At 59.2% G+C, this 24,622-nt stretch overlaps 1 protein-coding gene and 1 long non-coding RNA gene across 2 annotated transcripts in view; both read left to right on the top strand.

Annotated features, from left to right (window-relative positions):
* The first annotated feature begins 844 nt into the window (after positions 1-844).
* LOC138844153 (uncharacterized) lies at positions 845-1,635 on the top strand. The gene is made up of 3 exons (XR_011379679.1): positions 845-913; positions 1,125-1,229; positions 1,395-1,635. It is a non-coding gene; the product is annotated as an uncharacterized lncRNA (long non-coding RNA).
* A 1,602-nt stretch (positions 1,636-3,237) lies between these two features.
* The window catches only part of LMCD1 (LIM and cysteine rich domains 1), a 39,965-nt gene continuing 18,580 nt past the window's right edge, over positions 3,238-24,622 (top strand). The window contains exon 1 of the mRNA XM_002720619.5: positions 3,238-3,382. Within this exon, the coding sequence (XP_002720665.1) occupies positions 3,341-3,382 (42 nt within the window). The 5' untranslated portion in view covers positions 3,238-3,340. The remainder of the gene's footprint in view (positions 3,383-24,622) is intronic.

Raw genomic sequence — 24,622 nt, 5'->3', positions numbered from 1 at the left:
AGGTTTCACCGATGTCATGCAAAGGAAACAACCTAGAACATCTTCATTCTCTGTGTCCACCACGGGCAAGCACAACGCCACGCAGATGCTCTGTGAGATACAAAGTCTGCAAACGAGGTGATGGCCAAGTTCAGAGTCCCAAGCATGGCTCATAATGCGTCCCACGTGGAAGGCACTGAGGGGTCACGTTCCACCATTCTCTGAACAGAACTCAAATGCCTGAGCGTGGCTCACAGCACCCAGGGTGACCCTGATCCCTCCCTCACACCCAGCCCAGGCCCATGCTGGGGTCTCTGCACCCATGACTCCAGCCTCCTGGAATGTTCCCTCCTCGGTGACTGCTCAGCTGACTCATTCTCCTCCTTCAAGCCCAGCCCGTCACACCCTCAGCTGGGCCTCCCAGGACCACCTGATCCAAAGCATGCCACCCGGTGAGCCCTTCCCCCGCCATGGATTTCTCCCAGGTGCCCCCTGCCCTCTTGAGGACCTCATCCAAGTACCTGGTCACCTGCTGAACACTGAGTCCCCCACTCGAAGTATACAAGGGCAAGGACCTTCCCCATCTCATCCAGTGTCATATCCTGCACTCGGGGCCCAAGCCATAGCCGTTCCTCATCCAGGGTTTCCTTCCTTCCTTCATTTATTCATTCATGAATGGAGAGGAAACCACGCGCGCAGAGGCAGAAGTGCCGGCCAGGACCCGGCCAGGACCCAGCCAGGACGGCGACAGCAGCCGCAGCGTCTGGCTCCAGGTGCTGCCTGTTCCTGGCACCGTCCTGCATGATCCTGGCAGGGGGGATCTGAGATAGCATTTCAGCTCCCCTCCCGCCAGCCGCATGACCTTGCACAAAGCCCTTCACTGTTCACAGTCTCCATCTTCTCCGAGACCAGGGCTGCCTTAGACGTCAGGCAGGTGAGAGCTCTGTCACCCAGGCAGCCCCAGCGGTGGGTGTCTTCTCCAAGGGGAGGCATCCTTCTCATGCCCTTGGGTGTCACCCCACCTAGCACAGGGTTGGCTTGAGACCGGTGCCCAGACTGCTGGGTGGAAGACAGGATGCTAGAAACAAGCCCCAGGAGCACACAGCAGTGGCCCTGGGGGAAATCCGATCTCTCTCCCGTTGCAGCCTCCAACAGACACCCCATGTCCTTCCCAAGAGAAGGGAGAAGGACCCAGAGCTCCAGTGAAGCTGAGGATCCTGAACAGTCCCAGGTTGTCACAGCTTGTCCAGGTGTGCCCAGGTGTGCCGCTGAGTCTGTGACTATCAGACTCCTGGTCTGTGGGTTGAGTAGGGTATAAAAGGCCACGGTTGGGGCCAGCACTGTGGCACAGTAGCCTATGTCTCCTATGTCATCCCATATGGGCTGCAGCTCATGTCCTGGCTGCTCCTCTTCAGATCCAGCTCTCTGCTCTGGCCTGGGAAAGCAGTGGAAGATGGCCCAAGTCCTTGGGCCCCTGCACCCACATGGGAGACCTGGAAGAAGCTCCTGGCTCCTGGCTTCAGATCAGCCCAACTCTGGCTGTTGCGGCCATCTGGGGAGTGAACCGGTGGATGGAAGACCTCTCTCTGTCTCTCCCTCTCTCTGTAACTCAAACTCTCAAATAAATAAATAAAATATTTCTTTAAAAAAAAAAAAGGCCACAGTCAGCATGGAGAGCTGGGAGAGGCTTTGCTGTACTGCCAGCAGGCGTGTGCTCCCTACTCTCTGCAGGTCCTCCAGACAGGAGGCCAGGGCCACGCCCAGCCCCACGTTCTGACAAACAGGCTCAGGATCTGCAGACCGCACCTGGAGCCAAGGGGAGAGAGAGGGGCAGGGGAGCTGTGGGTTGGCACTACACAGTGTCAAAGTCAACAAAATCAGCAATTATTCTCCGCAACAAGGATTTCTCAAGACGGGCAAGGAGGGTGGCTGGGGCAGGAGTAGGAAATGACTTCACGGGGAAGGCTCTCGCCCATGTGTGAAAGGCACAAGGCTGGCCTTTGTGAGGCTCCTGGCTGCTGTTCCCACCGCTCTGAAGTAGAGGCTCGGAGCTGGCCAGGCGGCCCGTGCGGCGCCATTGTTCCCAGGACTCGCTACTGAAAGGGGCATTCACACAAACCCCGCCCACGCACGGCCCTGTCAGAGGTGTGCACGGGACCCGGCCGCACCAGGTGCGCCACGGCACCACGTCTGCCCGGCTCACCTGACCCAAAGCCGGAATGCGACCTCTGGTCACTCCACAAACGCAATCCTAGCCTCTGTTGTGTAAAGGGAGTGGGGCTATAGCGAGCAGATAGCAACACGCACACATTTATATAATCGATTAGAGAAATCTGTGAAAAAAGAAAAACAAGCCAGCTGTCGCTGGAAAAGGTGTCTCTGGGGCGGGTGTTCTGTGCAGCTGGTTACACCACATCCTGAACCATCACCAGTTCAGCGTCCCGGCTGCTCCACTTCCGATCCAGCTCCCTGCTATGCGCTGGGAAAGCAGCTGAAGATGGCCCAAGTCCCTGAGCCCCTGCACCCACAGGTGAGGCCTTGATGAAGCTCCAGGCTCCAGGCTCCCGCCCGGCCCAGCCCCAGCCATCTGGGGAGTGAACCAGTGGATGGAAGCGCTCTCTGGCTCTCCAACACAGGCTGGCTGCGGAGCCTGGGCCCACCCACCACGCGCTGTAAGAGCTGTGACATCACAGGGTGCAGGGCCAGGACCCTGATGGAAGCTAGCACGCCCAGGCCGGCGGGATGCCACCTTCTCTGCAGATCACCAAAATCCAAGACTGCGGTGGACAACGCCAGGGTGCCCCGCCTGATCACCGCCCCACCTAGGGGTCACTCCGAGACCACGGTGAGAAGCGGGTCCCCAGGGTGTCCTCTGGCTCGCGGGCCAGAGAGAACGCACCTCAACACCACGTCAAGACAATACAGCTAGAAATCCAACCCCACTCCGGGCTTCGCCTGTCCCCTCCTGGGTCCACGCACCTGCCCCTGCGCCCCCGGGCCGGGGTGGGCAGGGGATCCCGGCTCAGCCTCTATTTCTGGACGCAGCATCACTAAAAATACCTCGGCCCGCGCATTCGGCCACGGCCCCTTCTGACCCAGGCGGACCGCGGCGCCGGAGGAGGGCGCGGGGCGGGGCGGGGCCGGCCGCGCTGACGTCAGCGCCGCGCTGCGCGGGGGGGGCTGCGGGGGGCAGCCTCGCGCTACGATTGGCTGGCCCGGCGCGGCCGCGCGCGCGGATTGGCCGGCGCGGTTTTCGAGGGAGTCCCGCTCGCCGATTAAAGCGGGCGCGGCGCCCTCTGCGCGCAGAACTCTCCTCGCGGTGTGAGCCCGGCCAGCGATCCTACGTCCCCTGCCCGGGAAGATGGCCAAGGTGGCCAAGGACCTGCGCGCAGGAGCTCAGAAGGTGAGCGGGGAGCGGGGTGCTGCGCCGCCGGAGTCTTCTGGAGGTGGAGAGGAGGGGGCGCCGGGACCCCGCTCCGCTTCGTCGCTGGGTGCGGGTCTCGTGGAGCGCCCTCGTCCTCGGGGAAACTTGTATTTTGTGGCCCTCTGGGGCCAGCCTTTGCCTCCGGCTCCCGACGCCCGGAGAGGTGGACGCTGCGGCCGGGGTGCACCGCGCTGACCACGGGGTCACAGCTTCTGCCGGCTCCGCGCACACAACCCCTTCTTTACCTGGTGTCGCGTCCCCCTCGGAGCCTGGAAGGTGGACGCGGGTGGACGCGGGTGGATGGCTGCAGGAGGGCGCAAGCCGCCCAGCGCGCACGTACCCCACCTGAGCGCATGTTGGGGCGGGCACAGGCTGGAGCCCCGGAAGGCGTGGGGCTCCGAAGGGAATGTACCCAGGGAGTTGGGGTTCCCGCAGGCAGCGGTGTCATCGAAGCCTCTAGCGCTCCGCCCCTGGGCCGCGCCCCCTCGAGAGCCACTTCTCCTGCCCTCAGTTTCTTTGCTAACGCGAGGGTGACTGCCACGGTGACACTGTGGCCCCAGCTCCCAAAGCAGCCACTGCTAAGTTCTGATTACAGCTGGGGTTTGGTCCTGCAGGGCCATCTGCCACTACCTGTGGGGCCAAATGAGAGAGAGAGAAAGAGAGAGAGAGAGAGAGGTGGAGAGACAAGGTCAGGATCAAAAGCACACACGCCGGCCACTTGGCGGCCTGGCACTGCAGTTGTTCCCTTCTGTTGATGCCTGTCCCAGGGCCCTCCCCTGCCACGGATCCACCCAGGCAGGTTTCATCCTGGCCTCTCTGGAATGCACCGTGCCCCTTGCCCACTCCCGGTGGGGTCACGTCATCTCCCCATGGAGTCTAGGCCTGTGGCCGGGCACCGGGTGATGCCGGCATCATGTCCCTCCATGTTGGCAGGAGTCCCCCTGGCTTGTCACGGCTCTAGCACCCCAGCGGGTCACCTAGGGTGTCTGTCCACTTGTGGCATGCGGAACTCGTGAGACCTGTGTGTCTGGATGGCCTCCCCATCCCAGGCAGAGGAGCGGAGCTGTGGTGTCCTTGGAAAGGGGGTGAGCAGGGGGCACTGGGAGTCGGAGCTGCTCGCTGGCTGGCTTGGGAAGCGACACCCCCAAGGCCTGCCTGTGCCTTGCCTGGACGGGCCCTTGTCCTCCTTCTCCTTTGCACAGGAGACTGCAAGGATTGGATTAGGGGTGGGGCCTGCCCTTGTCACTCTCCATTGCCCACTTCCTTGGCACTGAGACTCACCTGCAGACTTAGACAAAGAATGCAGTAGGTACTGACGTGCAGATTTTTTTTTAAACACCTCTGGAGAAAGTAGCAGTGAGCCAGAAGATTGCCACTTTGTAGAATAAGTGGTGTCTTCTGCTGTGGCCCGGGAGTGCAGTGGAGGATGGCCGAAGTGCTTGGGCCCTGCACCCCATGGGAGACCAGGAGAAGCACCTGGCTCCTGCCTTCAGATCAGCACAGTGCGCTGGCCAAGGCGGCCACTGGAGGGTGAACCAACAGCAAAGGAAGACCTTTCTCTCTGTCTCTCTCTCTCACTGTCCACTCTGCCTGTCAAAAAAAAAAAAAAAAAAAAAAAGAATAAGTGGTGTCTTCAACTAGCAGTCCAGGGAAGGGAGCAGCTGACACCCCCCCCCCCCCCCCCGCCGTGGGTTTTAAGTGTGCTGTGTGGGATCAACAGCTTGCTAAAGCGGTTTCATTGTGTGTTTACTTTTTGAATCTCCAATGGTGGGGGGGGGGGTGGATTTTTTTTTTTTAATAGCATTTAGCCTCTGGATGCATAGTCAGACTTGGAGATTTTGAAACAATTTCATAGACTGTCAGAGCAGCAAGCGACCTATTTACAAAATGAGAAACAGCTTCAAACGGACCCTGTGGCCACTGCCCAGTGCCCAGGGCAGCCCCAGGAGCCCCCAGTAGCTAAAAAGTCATGAAAGCTCTTCAAGGGGAAGATGAGAGCCCAAAGTCAGGGCAGCCCCAGGCAGGCTGAGGGACAGTCTGGCCCAGAGAGGCAGAGATTAGGAACAGCTCCCGACCGCCCTGTCGTGAGCTCAGCCAGGGGCTCCCAGTGGCTGTCCTGGGGCCATCATTTGTTTTTCTGGTAGGAAAGAGAAGTTTGCTAGCACAGAGCGTTCTCTGGGAGCCGTGGAATGGCCAGCATTCCTGGGTGAAAGAGGGCCTCGAAGGCCAAATGCCATTTCCCTTGCTGGGACGAGCCACTGTCACGGCTGCATTCTAGTGTTTGCTAAGAATGCTGGTGACACAGACAGGCTGCGGCCTCGTGTCTGGATGCAGATCTCGGTGCCCGGCTCCTAGCCGTGTGCACCCCAGCGAGCTGGTGAGCGGCCGAGTCTGTGCGCCGGCCTCTCCTGAAAGTGGTGGAGGCGGCACCAGCTTTTTGCCTCCCAGAGTGGCCGAGACAGTTAGCAACCTGAGTCTGTAAAAGGCTTGCTCTCGGGGGATGCTCCCAGGGTCGTCCCCGGTGATGTGTGGGTGCTGGAAGGAGCCCTGTTTACAACTGTCCCATCTGCAGAGCACCCAACTGTCTGTGCCCGAACCTAAGCCAGCGGCCCAGCCCCGATACGCTCGGGCAGGGCCCAGCGACCCGGCCTGCCTTCTCCACCCCCACACACAGAACCTGCTCACAGGCATCAGGGGCCCTTTCTGAACCTGGGGGTGGAGAGACGTAGGCCTGGAAGGGGCCTGGAGCTGACTGTCACTCTTGAGGTGGGGACACGGAAGCCCAGAGAGGTGACCTCCTCGGGAGCGGTCACTGAGAAGGGGTGTCGACGCCTGCTAGGCTCTGCGGGAAGCCCTGTGCATCAAGGAGCCATTCTCAGGAATTTAGGCAGGCCCAGAGCAAAGAGATCCACAGCACATGTCTCCTGCCTGCGTGTGCTGCCCGGTTCAGCCCCACCCTTCCCCCCAGCCGCCCAGCCTTCCTGCCCGCCAGGTTAGTCCCACCTCTTGTACTCAGCTCTTCCTGCCTCCGCCTCCAGTTCCTGCACGGTGCACAGCCGCGGGCACGCTGCCCGGGTGAGCCGGTCCAAGATAAACACAGCTCCTCCAGAATTGTCCTGGGCTCCCTCAATCTTGAAACATATTAAGCTGTCACTTGGGGACTGTAACAGCCAAGGCGCTGGAGACATGCCCATAGGTGTACGAGCCCTTGGCTCCAAAGAGAGCCGTGTTTAAAAGAAGGGGGATGAAAAACTCTCCGTGTCTGTGTTAAAGGGTCTGCGGAAGCAGGTGCTACAGGCACTCCCTTGTACATGGCAGGTCCTCGTGCAGGTGTGCAGGTGTCTGAACAGGTGGGGCCGGAGTCACGGTTAACTTTCACCCGGGTGTGGATCCCTGGGGTGCCAGGGCTCTTGGGCTCTGATCTAGGGTCCAGTCGCAGCTCCCCTGCACATGCGCGCATGGCAAGGTGGGAAATGGTTTTGGTCTTCCCCTCCGAGAGAACCGGGCAGCCCCTCTGTCCACGTTAACTCTCCAACAGCGGCCAGGAAGGAACAGAGTGAATTCAGCAGAGACTGGGCCCAGGAAGGGGGTGCTGTCACGCAGGCTGCTGTGGGGTGCCCCTCCTTCACATTCCAGCCAGGAGCGAAGGAGGGGGGCAGCCGTGCGCTCCCCAGCAGAGACGCTATTCGCCCCGGGAGGAGAGCCACGCTTCCGTTCCCACTCACATCCAAGACAGTTTGTGTACGGCAAAGCAGAGACTGGCCCCAGTGAGTCACAGACCTAGGGGGCTCTGAGTGTCCCCAGCGTGCATCCACAGCCATGTCAGTACTAAGGACGCGTGTGTGGCAGGGCGACTGACTCACCGCAGCAGCGGCTGGCTGTGCACGTGGGGCAGGTCACTTCCCTAGGAAGGGGCAGAGTTTGGTGAGAACCGGGCTCCCATCCGCCTCTGTCCCGCTGGCCTCCCCTTGGCAAGAGGCCATCTCTCAAAGAGCGAATGATTATGGCAAACAAAGCCCAAAGCTCCACGCCCCTGGGAGCAGGCAGCAGAGTGGCTCACCAGGACCTCCCCGCGGGGAGTGACAGCCGTCCCTCTCCCTGGTCCTTTATTTGGAAACATCACCCCCTCTTTTAATCTGACAACAGCAAGAGGATTTGGCCACCAGCTGCCCCGACCTCAGCAGGTGCGGGACCGCCAGCCCCTTCCACGGGAGCCCCATGAGCTGACGGCATTTCTGCCCCTCCCAGGAGCATGTGGGGTGCCCTGGAGCACAGAGCGGTGGAGGCCTGCGAGACTGTTCTCCATCAGACGTTCATGGGCAGAGTTACACAGGAAGCTGGGTCACATGTATCAGCCATGCGGACATATTTGATAAGGAAGCTGTGTTGTCACAAAAATAGAACCGAGCATCTGATTATGGAGCTTTGTTAAAACACAACTTGCACACTGCTTGGCTCCTGCCGGCTCTTTTACATGACAAGCAACTGCCTTCCGTGTTTCCCCAGAAGGGCTGTATTTGTTCTTACATCCATTATGCACGTGGCTTCTGCCCTCCGTGAGGACAGCGTGTTTGGGCATCGGGAGGACACAGGACAGACGCGTGACTGCTCCCTGCAGGTTGGCGCCCTCGGCGCTGTACAGGAGCATGCAGGTCGTGGGACATGGAAAACACCCCAGCTGAGCCTCTCTGATCCTACACCGGCCCCTCCCAGCTGGGCCAGAGACAAGCAGTTGTTCATCCAGAGCAGAGTGTGTTGGAGAGGGCTAGGGGCACTGCTGCAGCTTCCCCCCGGGTCAGCTTCTCCTGACTCGCCGGCCTCCCAGAGGCTGCCCAGCATCCCCAGGGGCCACAGCACACCAAGCTGGGGAATCCTGCCACCCACCGCCAGCCCCAGCCACGCCGCGGAGTATTGCTAGAGTCGCCCGCTGTTCTAGAACGGACTCTCGCGAGAGGCTGATAGCGAGTCCTTTTACACAGTCACACATATTATCCTGACATTTGAAAAACAACCCTGGGGCTTCCAGGAAATTCTGGGCTGGGCTGAGCGTGGCCTCGGACTGGGCATCTCTGCGCACCTGCTCACGCCTGACTCCGGGGGCCCCCAGCTGGGGCAGCTTTAAAAGACAATGAGGTTGCTCAGGGCAGAGAGAGCAAAGGCTGCCTTTGGGTGTCCCTGTTGAGAAGCACAGAGGAGCGTGGGTTTGTTCGTGGATTTTTCCCCCTCTCTGGGAACTGTGTAAGATCTCTAGAGACAGACGCAGGCCGATCAGTGTCTAACAGAGCTGAGCAGGGTCTTGCAGTCTCCTGCTTGTTGGGGCTGGGACTTGAGGCAGGAGGATACTTCTGCAGGTCTGGGATATGAGTGGGTGGGGCCGGGAGCAAAATGCACAGACAGCATCTTTTGTGAATGAAAGAGGCGGGCGTCTGCTCTAGCGTGTCCCGACTCTGCGCCGGCCTTGAACCTCAGCAGACCAAGTAAACATTCTGGCTGTGAACTGGACTTCGGCCACAAGGTTCAGGGCTCCTGTGGAGGCGTGGTTAAACACACAACACCTGCAGGCACAGAGGTGTGGTGTGACCCATGGTTCCACCATCGGCCGGGCCTGTACACTTTGCCCAGGGGCCTCAGTCATTCGGGCCTCCAGCCCCTCATCTGCAGTTCTCATTGGAACTCAGATTGTGCGAGAACCGGTGTGTGCTGCCTGGATGTGCAGCGCGTGCTCCAGGAGCGTTCCTCCCTGCTGTCGGGGTGTCTGCCCAACAGCACTGCACGGCCGTCCCACAGCCATCGCATGCTGGAGCGTGAAGACCTAGCTCAGGTTCCCTGCAGCGCACACAGTGCACAAGATACTCAATGACAGCACCTTCTCTCTGGCGCTGAACGTGGACTTGGCCACAGCCACGCTCAGGCCATGGGGGCCTGCTCGGTGCCCTTTCCAGGGCAGCCCTCCCCTCACCTGGTGTCAGCTGCTGACACGGCCTCACTCGTGGGGGACTCGTTCTTGCTTCTCCGCGTGGGGAGTATTTATCTATCTAGTATTTATCTGTCGTTTGTGAGTGCCGAACACAGGACAAGTAGGGAGCACTTGGGTCTGACCTTCAGAGTGGTGGAATCTGTTTATCCTAAGGCAGGAGAGAGACCACGGACAGTCACTGTGTCCACTGTGCCCCATGCTGTGTCCTAGCCCCACCCCCGACACACACGCCCACCCTCGGAGCCATGGCCCAGCCCCACAGTGAAACAAGGAAGTCAGGTTAAGAGTTCTCCTCCCAGGTAGCACATTTCCAACAGAGCCCTGGGGAAGAAGACAGCAGAGGCAATGGGTAGAAAGAGGCCCCAGGCCAGGAGCCCTCTGCCAACTCAAGTCCCACCAGTAATCAGTACCCCCTACCCTAGCCTCTTCTCACAGAGCGGTGGTGGTAGACCAGTTGTCTAGACTGAGCAGGTGGCCTGAGACAGCTGCACATTGTGGTGATGGTGATTTTATATATATGTGTGTGTGTGTGTGTGTGTATGTGTATAGTGTGTGTGTGGGGGGTGGTGCTGATGTCACAGACACCAGAGGACGGGGCACACAGCAAGGGCTCCTGGCTGACGATGCCCTTAACAAGAGAGCATCTATTTGGGCCGCATGACTAAGTGGCATTTCTCGGTACTGATGCCTGAGACTGCCCACCAAGGTGACTGACAGGGGACACCTGCTGGCTGCAGAGTTGGAAGAAAGGGGGGCCATCTCCTCCCAGGACAGAGCCGCCGCCGCAGCCAGCCAGCCTCAGGGCCCCCCCCCACCCCCGCCGGTGCCCCTGTTGAGGGGATGCAGCTGTGATGGGGTCTGTGGGTCAGCTCTGGGGGCCTCTCTGTGCTAGAAGTATAGGAGGGGAACTCTGTGGGAATCGCACTGGTGGATAGAAGAGAGGGTTTGAACCAGGGGTCAGGGCGCAGAACTCAGGGTTGTCAAGGAACTCAGTGGTGCGTAGTCTCCACATCCCTCCCTCCCCAACGGAAACGTGAAGTTTCCCGTGACAGTGGATGAAGGCCAGGCTCCAGGAAGCCTCCCGGGTGTTTCCCAAGCATCCGCTTATGGAGCTGAGCACCGCCCTCAGCACGTGACCAGACCCCTCCCTGCTCTGACGTGACCCTGCTCGCAGCCCTGTCAATTCTGCTCCTTAATCACATAAAGGCTGTGGGGACTGAGTTGCAGAATGCATTGTACGCCAGTGTTTGACTGTTGGTGCCCTGTGCAACTTCATCTTCTGCATCCAAAACTCGGTCCTGAGAAGAGGTACATCCACGGAAGACAGCCAGAGGAGCCCAGACACTCCCATCCAGAGAAAGCTTTAGCAGTAGCATACACACCTGCACACACATGTACCTACGTGTACACACATGCACCTGTAATAGAGACCTCAGGCTCTTACAGGCAGCACACTGGTTCAAATCCCAACCCCGCCACTTACATCGTGTTCCTCCAGTAAACTGTATTTGCTCTGAGCCTCAGTTTCTTGGTCAATAAGATGGGCCTAAACGTTGCTTCTTAGCATAGCACTTGAGGTAGAAGGAATGTATGCTGAACAGAGTTAGCGTCACCATTGAATAAGCTCAGGAGAGTAACATGGTGAACAGAATGGAAACTGTATGTTAATGCCTCCTGCTTACTCACTTCTCTCGTGGCCACCTTCTAGAACTGCTCTTGCCCGGTGCATTTATTCGATTTTGCACCAGGGACTGAGCTGGGAAGTAGAGACACAGAGGAAAGGAACCCGGTTGCAGGAAAGCAAGAAGCTACGAAGTCATCAGAGAAGCACTGTGGTTTGCGGACAGGCCCAAGGTGCAGGAGGGGCTGGGGGAGAGCGGGAGAGGGGCGCTCGATCCCACCCCTGGGGGCGTCATCCAAGTGTCCCCTGAGCTGTTAGTCCGGGTGGCGCCTGGCAGACCTGATGGCCGCGGGCTCCCTCCCATCCGAGGTCTCACTTGGGGACCACCCTCCATCTTGGGGTGTGTGGAGAAGTACACCAGAATGCACACCCCAGGTCCTGTGTCCCTGAGTGTCACCTTTGAACTCAATCGATCATTAGAAGGAAAAGAAGCCCCGAGGCGTGGGGAGGGCAGTCAGCCTCTTGAGATCCAGGAACTGGTTAGCAAGAGCCACAGCCTCCCGTCACAATGGCCCTCGCGCCCAGTTCCGACCCCAGCTCTCAGACTCAGCCTGAAGGCGCCCCACCACCACCACGTTTCACAGCAGGTGGAGCTGGCCTGAAACCCACCTGGCCCTGGGTGATCGTTCCTGGTTTCCGTCCTCTGCATTAACCGGAGGAAAAAAGACCCCAGGGCATCCCTGTGCTTGCAGGACCTGAGGAAGGGGTGAGGTTGATGGAAGAGCTCTGCTCCCTCAGCCCTGCCTTCCGACCCAGCCACGGGCCCAGCCGTTCCTGGGGAGGGCCACACCGGTCGTCACGGCCGCTGTGCCTTCCCTGGACCTCCTCCTGCTGGAACTGCCTGCCCACTGCACATCGCAGCAACCGAAGTTCATTTTCAAGGGTGCAAAGGGCCTTTGACAGTCTAAGTCTCCCAGTGCTGGTGCACAGAAAAACAGGGATTAGAATTCTGGTCTCAGAGGGTTTTTAAGACTCCGTGTTGCTTCCGGAACCTTAACATGGGCTCAGGCTGGGCGGCAGGGGCCCTGAGGAGTACTCACCACTCCAGGAGGGGTGTCATTTCATTGTTAGAAAGCTCACTCTCATTTTAGGTTAAAATCTCTCTCTCTGCGTCTTCTTAGTCTTCTTATTGCTTCTTTGGTAGGCTTAAGCCTGCATTGGCCTCGTAAAGTCCAGGTTCCACTCTACCTGCTAAGTCACATGGTAGGTCACAGCTAAGGTCAGAGCATGCGTTTCTTGGGTCACTGCCCACCTGCTGGGGGGCCTGGCACCAGCTGTTGGCCAAGCGAGCCAGACACTGCCAGTTTTCTGGGATTCGTGCCAGCCCCTCCATTTAGACAGGGTCTGTCCCACCCCTTCCACCCTCACCCTGGTGGGAAGGCCACTTCTGTGCCACCCAGCTTCCTGCTGCTCAGAAGTGGAAGATGTGGCCAGAGACAGGGAGTGGGCAGTGTGAAGGCATCAAGAGAATCGCAAAGCCCGCTCACACACACCGGAGGAGCCAGAGCGTTCCCCGCACAAGGCACCTGCCTTCCGAAGACAAACAGAGAAGGGATGGACTCGGAGAAGGCTACAGAGGCAAAGAATAACCTTGGTACTGACAGGAGATCCCAAGTTTAAAAACAACAACCTGCAAAGGTATTGTAGCTCATTCCCACACGGGGCGCTGGAACCATCGGACCCTGAAATTGTGTCCTGACTTTTCCATCTAGTGGGAGTGCCCCATAAAACTAGATATGACAGCTGGCCCCCAAATGAACTCAACTCTCTTTAAACGATGCCCCTGCGAAGGTGGAAGGCCATCGAGAGAGGAGAAGTACTCACAGTTTGTGTTTCTGACAAAGGCTCACATGCAGAACGTACAAATGGCTCCTACACAGCAACATAAAGAGCTAGGTTTTGAAAACTGAGGCCGGCGCCGCAGCTCAACAGGCTAATCCTCCGTCTAGCGGCGCCGGCACACCGGGTTCTAGTCCCGGTTGGGGCGCCTGATTCTGTCCCAGTTGCCCCTCTTCCAGGCCAGCTCTCTGCTGTGGCCAGGGAGTGCAGTGGAGGATGGCCCAAGTCCTTGGGCCCTGTACCCCAAGGGAGACCAGGATAAGCACCTGGCTCCTGCCATTGGATCAGCACGGTGCGCCGGCCGCGGCGGCCATTGGAGGGTGAACCAACGGCAAAAGGAAGACCTTTCTCTCTGTCTCTCTCTCTGTCACTGTCCACTCTGTCAAAAAAAAAAAAAAAAAAAAAGAAAAGAAAGAAAACAGTGAGGCGCTGCCTGGCTGATACACACAGGAGGCGCTGCTCAATCGGAACACGAGGGGACGGCGAATGCTGAGGACGCCAAGTGCTACAGAGAATGGGGAGCCCCTGGAACCCACACTCGTCTGGGAGGGCGCCCCATGCCACAGCCATGTTGTCTAACTGTGTGACAGCTCCCGACAGAGCCAATGTGCACCTGCTCCATAGCCCAGTGACTTCACATCTGGGTAGCCAAGTATCCAAGAGAAAGGAGCATGGATATCCACCAGGAAAACCATCAGCGAGCATATTTAGGGCTGTTTTATTCCTAATGCCATTGAAATCTCCCTCAACAAGAGAACGGAAAGGAAAAATCACTTTAAATTTAAATAGCTTAAGAACTCTAGCATGTGCAACAGCATGAGCAGCCTTAGCCATGACAGACAGAAGTAGGCAGAGCATGCACGCTGTGTAAGTCCCTCGTCTGGCATTCAGGGCAGGAGGAGGTATCGGATCCACGGTGACAGGGAAGCGTGATGGCCGTCCCCCTACGACGGGCAGTGCTGGGCCACGCAGGGGCACACAGCGACTTCTGGACGCTCCCAAGAATCTCCCACCTTTGCGTGGTGCTCCCGTGGGTGTGTGAACTTGTACTGCAGGTGCACCTCCCCTGGAAGACCCGCCCACACAGCATCTGATGAGCAGCTGGAAAGTACGGATCATGAGGACAGCGGGGCTGAGGACCAGGCTGCTTGGTGCAGCCTCGGGGGTGTCTCTGTGATGGAGACCCTGTCCCTGGACACCCTCGCCGGCCCCTCAGTTCGCCTACTAGCTGCCTCTGTGACCCGTGGAGCAAGATGAGAGCTGGGGGTGCAGAGCCAGGTTGCGACAGGAAACGGAAGGCAAGCGAGAGAGCTGCGGAAGCAGCAGCCTGGCCAGCCCTCGAGCTGGGCGTGGCCACATCTGACCCACAGGAAGACCCTCCTCCCCAGCGAGAACTGCAGGCAACAGGCCCCCATTCCTGCCCCCGCTGCAGCCCTGACCTGGCAACACAGGGGCCTTAGGACAGACTCCAGCCATGTCCCTGGGCTGCGGAGGCCGTTGGCCTGGCCCAGAGAACCACGGCAGCCACAGTCAGCAGTGCTGATCCCCGAGAGAAGTGAACTGGGGGCCGGCGGGAAGCTGGCCACTGCGCGTTCCAAGGAGTGCGAGCTCAGAGCATGATCTGTGTCTCGGGCGTGATGAAGGTTGAGAGCAAGCAGGGCCAGTGGAGACGCTCCATGAGCCACGTCCCCCCGACTCAGGAAAGCGCTGGAATGCTTGCCAAGCACACACCCTTTGAAGCACAGGGAATTCTGAGCAGGCCGGGCCCGGGCGCGTCTCCTTATCCTGACGACTCAGGGCCGAGCTCCCTGTTTCAAAAACGCTTTGCATCAGCACCTCCCAGTTCTCTGCAAGTTCAGCCAAGTCCTTGACACGGTGCTGCCCACACCACGAGGAAGCAGCCGACCCATCTGTCTATGCAGAGTGCTGCTGGGAGGAATGGCTTTTAAAATAAGCTGTTAAAATGTGGATGGTCCAATGAATCACCTGAGTTCTGCTCTTTACCTGGCTAATAGAGAAACTGCCTCTCTTTTCCAAGCATCCCCTACTGCTCAGAGCCAAGACACCAGCAAGGCCAGCCCTGTCGTGCCCTTGACCATGGGGGCCAGCATGGAAGCCTTACTCTTGCCTGGGGCCTGCCAGCCACTCTGACCCAACCTGAGCCAGGCCCCAGGCCTGGTGGGGCCTCCCTCTCTCCTCATCTTTACAACCAGCCCATTTTGTAGGTGAGAAAACTGAGACTCACAGGGGCAGGTCATGTAAGTTGCCATGGTTACATAGGTAACGATGGACAGGAGTCAGATGCAGGAAATTCAGCCCACAGCACCTCCCTCTGTGTCTGCCATGTTCTCAGTGTGCGGGAGGTGAAAGCTGTGAAGCTGGTGTCGTGACACTGCACAGAACAGCAGCCAGGGCTGAGGTCAAGGCCAGCAACCCCGCCTTGCACAGAACTCCCCTGCGCCCTGTCTTCAAAGCATTCCCAGGGTGGGAGTGCTTCTAGAAGGGCGGTGTTCAGCACAGCGAGTCTGCAGAGCTGAGTGGTGCTCACTGCTGGGCCAGAGCTTTCACAGTGTCGACTGTATGTGTGCAATTTCCTGGTGACTCTCGCGAGAATCACCTTCCACAAGGTAAAGAAGCCGGCGCTCCCTGCAGGGAGCCCCTCTCCCCACCTGGGACGCCCCGTGCCAGGGGTGACACAGACTGGAAGGGGGGTGCTGGGCTGTCCAACGGCAGGAAGAGCATTCTTAGCAGGTCTGGTGGGCTGGGTCAGGGACTGGCTGGGCGGGGCTACCACCAATGTAAGGGAGCCCATGGGTGTGCGTGGTCGAGGCGGCCAGGTGACAGGTCCATCGCCGGGTTCAGAGAGAGCTGCAGGGAAGTGTTGACTCCGTGGGCGTGAAGTCAGAGGAGGGCAGAGAGCCACTGTGTCCACCATGGAGCGAGAGGAGGCAGAGGAGGAGTGGCCGGGGGTGCTGGGTGACAAGGGACCCAGGAACCAAGGGTGGCTCTCTCCTTCTGCACCCCATTAGGAATCAGCGTCAGAGACGGGTCTTGAACCTGACAACTTTGCCGTGCCAGGAAGCCGGCTAAAGCAGCTCTCGAAGCGTCTGTTCTCGATGTTGCTCTAGGCACTGGCAAGAGGAGCTTCCCGCCCAACCCAGAGGGCCCGGAGCCCCTCAGAGCTCAGTCCAGCAGGAGGGGGTCACAGCACCAGTTCCCTACACAGTTCAACAACTGCCATCCCAGTGGGAGGTGCAGGCACACGGCTTCCTGGGACCATCTGTTAGGCAACGGGAGAGAGAACGGATCCAGGTCAAGGGCGCCGCATTGGGGCAGGATCAGGGGCACAGCAGATCGAGCCGCTTTGCCTGGGGTGGGCAAATGGTCAAACGAGTGATTCTGAATTTACTCGAGAGAATTTTCTGGAGAGAAACCTGGCTTGTGTGGTTCCCCTCTTCCCTTTGAGGTGTATCTGGTGAGCTGCAGGAGCCGGGCGTTGAGAGTGGGCTTTTTCCACGATTGGTCTCCCGCTGATTGCTGTGCCACTCAGCGGGGGTGAGAAAGCTCAACCTATGCACAGTGGGGCACTTTCCATTCTGGAGTGTGGCTTTCCTCACCGAGAATCTGCCCCTTTATAGTCAGTACAGCTGCTTTTCTGCAGGAATATTCAACAGGAAAGGGTGCGATCTTTGAACTACAAAGTGAGTTTAGTCTTAGTCTTAAAAACACACGCCAGCAAAAAGGAGAGAACAGGGGAGACATTGTGGCACAGGGAGCTTGTTTTCCAACCAGCAAAGCCTCTTGCAAAAGGCGCAAGCCTGAATCACAGCTCGCGGTGCACCAGCCAGACGGCAGTGCTGGTTGAAGTGAATTCCTGCCCGTGCACATGCGTGTGTGCGTGTGTGCGCGTGCACGCGTGCGCAGGCTCCATCGTCACCCACACTCTCCGCATTTGGATGTGGGATTCCTGGCTCGATGCATTTGCACAGGCTGAGCCTGCAGAGCATTTAGCAATGCTGTCCCTTCACACAGCCCATTTCTTGTCAAGACTCAGACAGGCAAGACTCAAAATCCTCGACTCGGTTTGCTCGGCTCCCCCGATCCCAGAATGAACTCCCATAAAAGCGTGTTATCCTTGGAAAGATCCGGAACACTGCACATTTAGAATTCGGACGCAGACCAAGTGACATTCTTAGAGGACGACATTCTTGGGACATCAGACTGCTAAAATGCAGAGAACCGTGGAAAGCCGGGGGGGGGGGGGCGGCCTGGAGCTTACCGCTCTGCACTTGAGGATGTCCACGAAATCCAAGTGCCATGGAAGCCATTTCCAAGTCAAACTTGCAGGCAGGAGGCCTGGGACAGCAGCAGCTTGAGCAGGGTGAGGGGAGCAAGGAGTCCCCAGGGGACTTCATGTGCCCTTATCTGACTTCCCCCAAACTATTCAGTCCATCTGCAGATAAGACTCCCCCGGGAGGTGGCTAACTTGGGGCTCAGCGTGGGGCTGGGGGCAGAACACAACCAAGAAAGAAAAGGATGGAGTTGGCACCGTCAGCTGCTGCCCTCGGGGACCCTGTGTGGTCATAGAAAGTCCAGAAGTGGAAGCAGCCGAGAGGACCTCCTTCCACCGATTAATAAAGTGTCTCAGATAACGAGAAACCCAGGCTATTCTCAAGATAAAACCAAGTAGGGCTCTGCCCCCGGGGCCGGCTGTGTGCGGGTCTGCCTTTGCACACGCCACCGCTTCCGGAAGCCTGGGCAGCATCTGTCGCTAGTTCAGAGACAGCTGGTGTCTGCGGGAAATCCCAGCCCAGTCTTCCGACTCCCGCCACGGCAGTCCAGCGGGGCCTCTCACGCTCAGATCTGCCGGCGTGTTGCGGACAAGACGGCGCATAAGCACGGGTTATCGCGAGGGGCTGGCGGCCGCACAGTCTGGTGCCCTCTCCTCGGTCATGGCCACCCTGGCAGCCAGACGCTCCACAAAGACGGCCTGCACTGGAGGTTGGCCGAGCGCAGGAGCCTTGTCCCCGCTCCGCGAGCTGCCCGGCTTAGGATCCGAGCCATCTGCCTTGTCCCCTGCTGCTGCTCCAGAGTGAGCCCAACCTCGGCACCCTGGGAAGGCGAGAGGTGGCTGCGGCGCCTCCCACGCTTCCCACGTTCCGGGGCTCCTGCTGGGGGATGGAGCCCAGCTGTGTGAATGAGCTCACGGCACTTCTGTGGCCCCTCTGTCCCCTGTCCCTTGGGCCAGGCCTTTCCAAGAGTTGCAAATCCTTGAAAAATGTACTGATTTGAGTCTTATCATCTCTCAGTCTATCTTTCAATTGCCAAGTGCTAAAAATATGAAAGTGAAGTCACCCGAAAGGCAGACAGCAAGGAGAAATGGGGGCAGATAATCCTGTCTGGGGCGGCCCAGCACTCGCGGGGTCTGCTCTGTGATGCCAGGTGACAGCATGGGAAGGGGACAGCCAGGGGACTGCGACAGCAGAGCATCCCTGGAGTGTGTGCACGAGAGCAGACGGCAACAAACCCCGCTTCCTTGCATAGTGGTTTTGTGCAACACCTAAGGTATCTGCGTTGTTTAATTTATAAATCAGGCACGGCAAGAGATTGACGTCAGCAACCAGTAATACAACAGAGCGGTTGTAACAAATCCTGGAACACAAGCACCGGCCTCACTACTCTCGGGCCCCGTGGCTGTTTGGACCACGGGTCACTTGAACACAGCACCGTGGTACCAGTGTGTGTGCTAACCCCGGCAGCTGCTCATGGGCAGGCAGTATAGATGCTGCACGGCTGAGTGACTCGTGTCCTGGGTAGGGCAGGGTGGGAGGTGGCAGGGTTTCAGCACAGACTACTCCGAATGGCATGCGCTGTCAGGCTTAGGAAAAGCTTCTGGAGTTTTCCATCTCCTGCTTTTGGACCATAGTCGGCTGTGGTCCCTGAAACCTTGCAAGACGCAGCTGTGGACCGGGGACGAGAGGGATGAGGATTTCATCAGGACGTGCCCAGCACATAGACGGCAGACGCTGGGGTGGGGGGTGGTGCTGCCGGTGGCTTCCCCACACTGGCTTCCCCCTGGCCCTGCCTACAGGCACCCAGACTTTTCCAGAACCAGGCTCCAATCGGTGACACTCAGCCACCGGGGGTGGGGAGGGAAGGCGGAGGCGGAGGCGGGATCTTACCCCCAAGAAGTCCACTGCAGGGTCATTGCCAGGTTAGCCTGGTTTGTCCACAGATGACGTGCACTTCGGTGGTCTGCACTGCCCACCCCCCGGCCAAGGCAGGGCAGAGAGAAGTGTGGGGAGGCAGTCGGGATTGTTCCCTAAAGACTGGTCCCCGGGGCCTAGGAAGATTTCACACACAAACTGTCTAACAGGCAGAACCACCGAACGCTGCCCCGCAGTCCTGCCCAGGGAGGCCCTTTTGCCATCAGCTCAAGTGTCCACCCATTGTGTTTGCATCCTGTTGCCTTAAATAGGGTTGATCTTTAAACAAAGCCATGTTTCCGTCTGTAGAACTCCGAGCAGTCCACCACGGGGCTAATCTCAGTTTGTTTAGTCTGTGTGGTTCTATCTCCATTGCACAATCCGGGGAAGGAGACCTCAAGCGAAAGGACTTCACATCCACGCTTGTCCAGGCCGAGGGACAGAAACACCCAGGGGGCAGCCCCAGGGTGGAAGCTGCAGATGTGGGGACTCGTGCATGCACACACGTGTGCACACGCACGAGTGCACACACACGCAGCTCGCTAGAGCCTCTGTCATCCCACAGCCAGTGCAGGCCAGGTATGTGCTGCTCTCTGTGAGACCTGCACGGCTGTAGCAGGCGCTTGACACAAAGTCACTTCCACAGTCAGCTTCCGGGCCGTCACAGCTCAGATGGTGGAAACAGGGGGCTCAGATGACGAGCGACAGTGGCCATTGCTGCTGTGGCCACCATGGGAGGCCAGCTGCATTAAGGCTAGGCAGGGTCCAAGACAGAAGCCCCCAGAAGGGGCAGCAAGTGGGAAAACAGGGGTCTCCGGGCCACGGCCTGTAGCCCTAGCGTGGGGCAGCGGAGCGGGAGCCGGAAGCCGAGGATGAACAGAAAACCAGTTGTGCTCAAAACATCGGGAGCCCAGGCAGGCAGTGCTCCCTCCTTCCCACTTCTGAGATGACACCCATGAGGCCCAGGAGCAGAGGGCCCGGGGGAGTCCCTGGGTGCCCCGGCCGCTGCCTCAGTGGCTGGCAGGCCTGGGTCCCGTGCAGGAAGGGCGGCCGGGGCAGAGTCCACGGGGTAGACGGCGGTGGCTGTGCTGCCAGGAGCTCATCTCACGCCTCCCTGGCGACTCTGTCCCTGCTCTTTCTCATTCCTCAGGTGCCTCCAGCACTGGCAGGCGGGCAGGGCCCCGGCCACTCCCCCAGAAGACTGTGGTTTTTAAGAAAAAGCAAGAATGGAGGTGGCTGCCAACCACAGGGGTCTCATGTGTCCCCAGGCCAGGCGGGGTGCCTCCATCCCAGGGAGTGCCGGTTCCAGCTGGGGCTCCAGGTGCCCTGTGCTCTGGGCAGGATGGGAATTACTGCACTCAACCAATCAGGCAGGCACGGGCCAGGGCAGGTGCGACCAGAGTGCAACCCGCAGGCCACAGTCACACTTGCTACAGGAGGCTCCTGACAGAGTGCGGTGCCTAATGGTGGCAGCCAAGGTTTAAGTGACAAGCAGCGTCTGTACCAAGATGTGCAACCTGAGGTTTCAAAGGACGGCCACACAGTGAGCTCCGCTAAATGGCACGCCCCATCACCACCACCACCACCCACACACACCCTGTGTGTCTGTGGCAGGAACGCTGAGGGTATAATTTGCAGAGAAGTTTGGGAACCACGGGCAGGGCCCCTCGCTACTCAGAGTATGGTCCCTGGACCAGCAGCAGTGGGAGGCCAGCAGGGCTGTGCAGCGTCAGGCTCGCCCCAGGCATGGTGAGCCAGTGTGTCTCTGTGCTGGTCCCAGGTGAGTTTTATGTCCGTTGGCGTCTAGCTGGGGAAGCATGACCCTCCCTGGACACGCAGGGCAGGCCAGACCAGACGCCCTGCTGAACCAGTCACTGGCAGTCGGCTTCCTCCAGCCCAGCTCGGGCTGCGCTGGGGATTGTCCATTTTGAGTCAGTTCCGAGACACCTGCGATGGCCTCCAGGTATCTGGAAAGCACTTGCTGGCTCGGAGCGCGTCGGTTCAGTTACACTGCGGATTTTAGCGCTGGGAGATGCTCGTGCAGACTCAAACCCCAGCACTTCCCTTTGGCTCCTGGGAACCCCTTTATCAGTAGGAAGCCAGCTTGTACTGGTTCCCTTGGCCCCCTTGGCCTTGGAGTTTTAGGACTGCACGGTCTCCACCCTGGACACCAGGCAGTGGGTTACCCTGCAGCTGATCCCACTCGTGTCTGGTTGTCAGAATTGGCTGCCAGCCAGGTCCCGCTGCAGAGCCCTGCTTTCAGAGGTCTGGGGTGTGGCCAAGACTCTACAGCACTCACAGGGGCCATGGCCCACGACTCGGATTCACTTCCTATGACCACTGCCGCTCCATCCACCCTTGCAGGCTGTGTACACTGTCATCTACTGGGTGGAGCAGGATTCTGGGTCTGAGGGGCCGTGGGTGTAGACCCTGCTTCACTGTCCCCCAACCCACAGATGGAGCCAAGTGGCCCGGTGCCCCTACAGCAAGGCTGAGCATATGGGAGACTGCCTGGGGACAGGCAGGAAGTAACAGGGTCTGGATTCCAGCATCATGAGTGTGTGTGACGTCCTCAGTAGCTGGTTTTTCTCGTGAGCCAAATGCAAACCTCCTAGGATCGCCGGGGAAACCAAGCAAGATGGGGCTGGGAACACATGTTGTAAACTGTGAAGTGCGGTGCCCGGAGTACAGCAGATCCGACCAGAGTGCAGCTCTACAGAAACGCTTTCCTGGTGCTCATCCGGGCTCCGCCGCTTCCGGGGGGGGGGGGGGGGCCCTCAGTTCCCTCGTCTGAAAATAAGGTTCCTGCTCTCATAGGGGCCCCCGGGACCTTAAAGGAACTGTGGTAGAAATGCCAGATGATGGCTATCGCCGTGGGAAAGAGCAGCTAGTTTTGCTGAAAGAGAACCGGAATCATGGTAGACCCCGAGGCGCTGGCCGCAGCCCCCAGCCCGGCGCCGGCCGCGGTGCAGAGGGTTCTGCCGGGCAGCGCTTGTCTCCTCTGGCTTCAAGGTCTTTCCTGGCCTGATGCACCTCCTGGGCATCCTCGTCAGCCAGACAGTGACTGCTGGACCGCTGGCTACTGTCGCCAGACTGCCCACTATCACCTTTCCACCTCGTTTCCAGTGTCTGGATCATTCTCGGCAGTAAACATTTCATTCTACAATCTCTGGACCTCACAAGGCACCGGCAACAGCCCCAGTGAGGCCAAACAGGCAGCGATGAGCCATTCTTCCGAGGAGGGAACCATGGGAGAGGAAGCTGACCCAGCAGGGAAGCCCATGTCCCGCGAGCCCCACGCCCACCCACAGCTCCACACTGCACCACTGGCGTGAGCCCCTCAACATCCATGCCCCGGTGCCGCTCTCGGCAACAGCTTCCCCTGCAGCAGGTGCTCCCGGGAGAGAGGAGTCCCAGGATGGGGCCCTGCCCGTGCACCCCCAAGGCCTCCAACCACAGTCCTTCCAAGTCCCGGCCTCTGCTGGGCGTCTCAGCAGTGCCACTGAGCCCCATCCGGCCACCCTGGGGCCAAGAGAAAGCATCCGCGCACTCACTCCCCGGGAGCAGGGGCCGGAGGGGCTGCATTCTAGAAGCTTCTTCCCAGGTCCCGGCTCCTGGGTGGCGCAGTGCCGTGTGTCGCAGACAGAGCCCACTGTTTATAAACAGCGCCTCTCGTTTGGCACCGTTTCCGGCTGAGGTTTTCCCCTCCTTGTTTTCTCCATGTGAGGGCCGGCTGGGCCCGCCTGGCTGCCGAGCGACGCGCCTGGCGTGGAACGGGACCGTGCGTCGTGTGCGACAGCCAGCCTGCTGGCCCCCGGCTGCCTCTGCCTTCCCAGGCCATGTTTCCCTCCTCCCTCCAGCAGGTGAGAAGCCGGGGTCCCCGCGGTGCTGCCGGCACCAGGCGGAGTGCAGTACCCCAGGGCCTGGGAAGCCGGACCCTGCCTCCTCCCTTGCCGGGGCGCCGCCCGTGGCGCTCGTGTCCATTTACCCTGCTGATGGGGGCAGCTACGAGGGCCAACAGCTTGGCTCTGCCTGGCTTTGTGAGTGCCTCAGCTAATCCAGAGCTCATGTGGGCCTGGGTTTGTTTTCCACTCTTCATCCATCTGTTTATGTACAAGCGCTCTTCAGAAAGGGCGTGGAGAATGCATGATACCAAGAAGCCGTGAGTGGGTTGCAGGAATTTTTTTTTTTTTGCAACCAAATAAACTTCACGTCTCAATTCCATTTTCCACGAGATTTCGGAACCCCCACCCCCACCCCAACGCCTGCGTGAGACGAAGCAGAGACTGAAAAGCAGGCAAGACAGATCCCGGGGCCCCCCTGGAATTCTGATCCCGGAAAACGTTTCCTAAGAACCATCAGTCCGGGGTCTCACACACTGCCTTTCACAGGCAGGACCACAACATATGGTGCATAATATATGCACACAGCACCCACCGCACCTCCCTGGAACCTCGGCAAGGCAGGGCGGAGTCCGCTGGTCCCCAAGGCGCAGGTGAGGGAACAGAGACACCCCAGGCCACTTGCAGTCTGGGAGGGGCGGCGTGAGGGCTGGCAGGAGGGCCACACCAAGCCTGGTCCACAATGGGTCCCGTCCCCCGGTCCACTTGGGGTCGGTCGTGTGTTAGAGGGGGGTGGATCGCAGCGCTCGAGGTGTCGGCGGGTCAGAGGGCCGGGTCTGCCGGCGGAGGGCCATGAAGTGGTGCTGCCCGGTCCTCACAGTGACTCTGCACACGACGCCAGCACTGACCGGGCATGGACATGAGTGTAACATGTGCCTGCATCCGGGTGTCTGCAGCACGGCTCTCACCCCCCGAGCCACGGCTGTGCGTCCACACAGTGGCAGGGCAGGCGTGGAAGAGGAGGGGGCTATGAGGAGAGTTTGCGTTCTAGGCCTGGGTTTGAATGCTGACGGCGACAGCGAGGACGGCCCCGAGTGTCACCACCTGCCTTCTCCTCTCTCCTGAGGGAAGAGGGGCAGGCGTTAGGCACTAGTAGCCCTGCCCCCACGGCGCTGCGGAGGGCCTGGCTGTCGTGCTGGGCTCCTGCTCCTGGCTCCAGCTCCCTGCAGACGTTGGGATGTTCAAGTACTTGGGTCCCTGCCACCCACAAGGGAAACCGGGTTTGCATTCTCAGCTGAACGTTGCTGTGGCCCGGTTCCAGCCCCGTGGGCATTTGGGGAACGAGCCAGCAGATGACCTCTCTCTCTCTCTCTGATAGGTAGGTAGGCAGATAGGTAGACGGAGAGCGAAGAAAGTTGCCCCCTGATGTTCTGAGGGCCGCCTCTCCGGGCTCCCCATGTGCACGTAGACACCTTCCACTGTGCTTCTGCAACCCGGATGCAGGTAGTAGCACTGCCCACTTACGCTACGGTCTCTGTACCCATTTGGCAGATACGGAATCCAAGGCTCCGTTGGCCCAAGGCCAGAGAGTTGAAAAGCTGGATTTGGAATCCAGGCCTCTCAGATGCCAAAGTCTATGGCTTTCTTACTGCACAACGGGCAGTCTCTCTTGCT

The sequence above is a fragment of the Oryctolagus cuniculus genome, chromosome 10 (assembly GCF_964237555.1).
Source record: "Oryctolagus cuniculus chromosome 10, mOryCun1.1, whole genome shotgun sequence".
NCBI lineage: Eukaryota > Metazoa > Chordata > Mammalia > Lagomorpha > Leporidae > Oryctolagus > Oryctolagus cuniculus.
The sequence above is the reverse complement of the archived record's forward strand: the minus strand, read 5'-3'. Positions and strand labels throughout refer to the sequence as shown.